This window comes from Octopus bimaculoides, chromosome 9, assembly GCF_001194135.2.
Source record: "Octopus bimaculoides isolate UCB-OBI-ISO-001 chromosome 9, ASM119413v2, whole genome shotgun sequence".
Taxonomy (NCBI): Eukaryota; Metazoa; Mollusca; class Cephalopoda; order Octopoda; family Octopodidae; genus Octopus; species Octopus bimaculoides.
In genome coordinates this window covers 41,179,500-41,183,566 of record NC_068989.1, presented here as the reverse complement: position 1 = coordinate 41,183,566, position 4,067 = coordinate 41,179,500, and the positions used below count along the sequence as shown (strand labels likewise).

Here is a 4,067-nt window from a genome sequence, read left to right as displayed (position 1 = left end):
AGACCGGGCGTTGTGAGTGTTTATTGAACGAAAACACCTAAAAGCTCCGCGAGGCTCTGGCAGGGGATGGTGGTGAACCCTGCTGTACTCTTTCACCACAACTTTCTCTCACTCTTACTTCCTGTTTCTGCTGTGCCTGTAATTCAAAGGGTCAGCCTTGTCACACTGTGTCACACTGAATATTCCCGAGAACTACGTTAAGGGTACACGTGCCTGTGGAGTGCTCAGCCACTTGCACGTTAATTTCATGAGCAGGCTGTTCTGTTAATCGGATCAACTGGAACCCTCGATATCGTAAGCGACGGAGTGCCAACAACAAACCCCCTAAAGTCTGTCTGGTGGATTTCTAAACTATGTCACATGTTACTTAATGCTGATAACAGGAATCACATATATATTAATGATGTTGAGATTATATGTAGTGGTAATAGTGGATCTCTGTCTTTCAACAATGAGGATTTACTTGTTTGATCAACTGAATTAACTGTTCTTGAATTAACATTTAAGTGGCTGAACATTTGACAGGTAGATGTACCCATAACATAATTCTCAGGTGACACAGTGTATGACAAGTCTGTAACTTTTGAATTATAGGTATAATCCACTCAAGAAGCTTCTATATAGTTTCCATCTGCCCAAATTCACATAACAAGGTATGGTTCGACCTCAGGCTACAGAAAATTATATTTGTCCATGATGCCTCAGAGTAGGATTGAAGAGGTCCACTGTCAATGTATAGAGATATTTACCATATCGAGAGGAAGAATAGTCAATGTTTGTACAAAGACAGATCAGTGGTTCCAGTCTGGCATGGATATTATTTCAGGTGTCCCCAGACGGACATTATGTTTATTGAGAGCCCTTTAAAATGTTTTGTCTATAATGTTGTATGATACCAATTTCTGGATAATGTTATAGAACAAGGTGTACTAGAAATGATGTAAAGTCAAGGGTGCACACTTCCAAAAACAGTTTAAGAATTACTAGTTTGGATTGTCATAGAATTATCAATGAAATATTTTAATGTCTCAGCTGCAATGTTTCATATAAAATGTTAATTTACCTGTTAGTTCTGGCTTGGAACTGTCCACCACAACATCATTTGATCGAAGGATTTCAGTTTTTTTTGTTGTGTGATTTCTTTTTATTTCTGCTTGGTAGGTATATCCATCTCTTAGAGTGAGATATTTGAAAGTCAGTTGCCGATGGTAACCAACAGACATCCAATTCATGTAAATTTTACCATTTTCAGTGATTCTGCATACGTAATCATCTTGAGTTTGGTCAGAATGTTCAATAACAACCTTCAATTGACTTTGATGACTTTGTATACAGCAAGAATTTGTGTTGGACCATTCATTGACTGGAATCATGCGAACTTTGGTGTGGTTATGTAACTTCGAAACAGATTTTGGTCTGGATATCAGACTGAACGCAAGCCCTGCATTATTTATGCAGTTTACATTCATGATAATAGGTTTGTTACCAACAGATTTGGTTGATAGAATTTTACTGATCTTGCTGCTAGCTGAAATTTCTGTCTTTTGCACAAAGGCTGTGTTGTCCTCCGATGTCCCTAAATAATGAAATGAAAAACGTTTTAAAGAATGTTTGCATGGCTGTGTATTTTGAATTTCACTTCAAGATAATTTGTACGTCTTCCCCATCAGTGCCATCATAAACTAACCTTTTATCATTTTTTATTTTGACTTTTCTGTAGATAGATCAGTATCTGTATTTTTTTTTTGCTTATTTTCACAAGTGGGACTAACATATTTTTCAACACATAAGCCAATGTAATACATGGTGTAAATATGTAGTGTAAATATTCAGATATAGTTGCTATCTTTCTAAATTCTGCTACATTTCACATGGAATTTTAGGTCCTCCAAAGTTGTCTTGAGTGTTAGAGATGACCTACTATTATTTTGGCTGTAGATTTTGGTCTTGAAAATTTGACTTGTATGCCAGAAAATATGGTAATAGACATGGAAAAGAATTGGCTTTATAAAGCCTTTATGAATTGATGGCAGTTTTATATATAATAGCTGGTGTTTGCAGTGGTGTTGTGGGAGACAGCAGAATGGAAATACTAATGTGGTACAACTTATGGAGTAAGATGAAGGCTATTAATGATCATTAAAAGCATATTGATTTTGTATTTAACACAAAATAAAATGAGAAAATAGTTGTAATTTTTTTGTTTTTAATAATATAATGTATGTTTTTAAAAATAAATTCTACAGATATAGGGGAAGGAAATAGAAGAAAAATTGTAAAGAGATTTACTAGAAACTAAATCATCAAGATTCCAAATATAATTTACTGATTTCATATTAGTTTTGCTTGTTTGGGGTCACATTTTGTAAGTTTAGAAAATAACTGAGTTTAAGAATGTCAAGTTTTTAAAATTACAAGAACAAAAGGTAAAGACACTTTTTGGTCATGAATGACCATGGAATAACACCGAGAAAGTTCCCCTCTGGGGTACAAATCTGGGCAAATTTGTTTAGAGAAGACCAGCAGTTGCCTATGCATACAGGCGTCCCCTCTTCATGACACCGATGTTATCCAAGGTAAAGGCAAAAGGCTGATACAGCTGAGCACCAGTGACATCTACAGCTGAGTTGACTGGAGCAATGTGAAATAAAATGTCTTGCTCAAGAACACAACATACACCCCAGTCTGAGAAATGAACTCACTGCCTCATGATTGTGTTGTCTTCTATAAACAACCATGGTCGTTCATGACAACAGGGGATCTTTATCCTGTTACATATATGTATGCATTTTTTGTGTGTGCATGTTGATATTGCATGATAATTGTAAACAAGTGTTACTGTCATAGAGGCATTGCCATTTGTTTCAATCCTCCTGTGAAAAACATGTCTGGTCATGCAGAAATATTTTCAAGTAGAAAATAGTTGAAAAGTTCCCACCATACGTTAACAACTCAAAAAAATATAAGCTATATGTAGCTGAAAGATCAGTGATCCTTTTCAGACCTAAGAACTCCATTGTACAGCTGAATTCCAGACCTGAAATTTTCAGTGGGTGTAGACATATGGATGTTCCCCTGCTTGTGTGGCATGGTGCAGAGTCCTGTTGCTAGACATAGGGTTTTCCAGCAGCCACCCTCTTGACCCAGGCCAGCACTACCTCCTCCTGTTGATGAACTGGAAAATACTGCCCTCTCCAGATTAAGCAGCTGTACCTCAGCCTCTAGGCCTCTAATCATTCAGCCATATGACTTTACAGTCAAAAGGGACATAACTCTAATTCTTCTCCTTTTTCTTTCGTTTTCTGGTGTTCTCAACATTCCACTTTTACATCTACTTTCTTCTAGTATTTTCTCTCATTCTATAACGTGCTTTAGCTTGATATGCCATGTGGGAAGAGGGGGAGGATTGTACGAACATGTACTGAGAGTGATAAAAACTAAAAGTCCAGTCAACATCATGGTGTTTGGAGTGATCACTAGTGATGGCAACGTTATGCCTCCATTCATCTTCACACATGGCTCCAGACTCAACATGGAGGCCTACATCAAGTGCCTGGAGGAAGTTGTACTGCCCTGGGTCAAGACGGTGGCTGCTGGAAGACTCTATGTCTAGCAACAGGACTCTGCACTATGCTACACAAGCAAGGGAACCCAGCCATGACTGAGAGACAATTTCTGCGACCACATTACCCTTAACATCTGGCCACCTAACTCTCCAGACTGCAACCCATCTTGATTATTATGTGTGGGGTGCAGTTGAATGAGAAACCAGCAAAACTTGTAACACCAAAAATAAACTGAAGGCAGCATTCACCAACTTAAAGAAGGGGACTATCTAGGAAAATTGCAGGAGATTCCGAAGTCACCTTGGAGGCCGTGGTTGAAGCCAATGACGATTTTGAATAAATTTACTCTTTAGTATTTCAAGATATTTTTATGTAACTTTGGTAAATATATCTGTGAAAATGAGATATCAGTGTTATTTTCATTTTGTGCAATTTAGACAACACTTTATTCTTTAAACCCTGTATATATATATATATATATATATATATATATATATATAT

At 37.0% G+C, this 4,067-nt stretch overlaps 1 protein-coding gene across 1 annotated transcript in view; it reads right to left on the bottom strand.

Annotated features, from left to right (window-relative positions):
- Positions 1-4,067, bottom strand: part of LOC106872661 (uncharacterized) — a 73,548-nt gene that overhangs the window by 5,140 nt on the left and 64,341 nt on the right. The window contains exon 20 of the mRNA XM_014919724.2: positions 1,064-1,576. Within this exon, the coding sequence (XP_014775210.2) occupies positions 1,064-1,576 (513 nt within the window). The remainder of the gene's footprint in view (positions 1-1,063; positions 1,577-4,067) is intronic.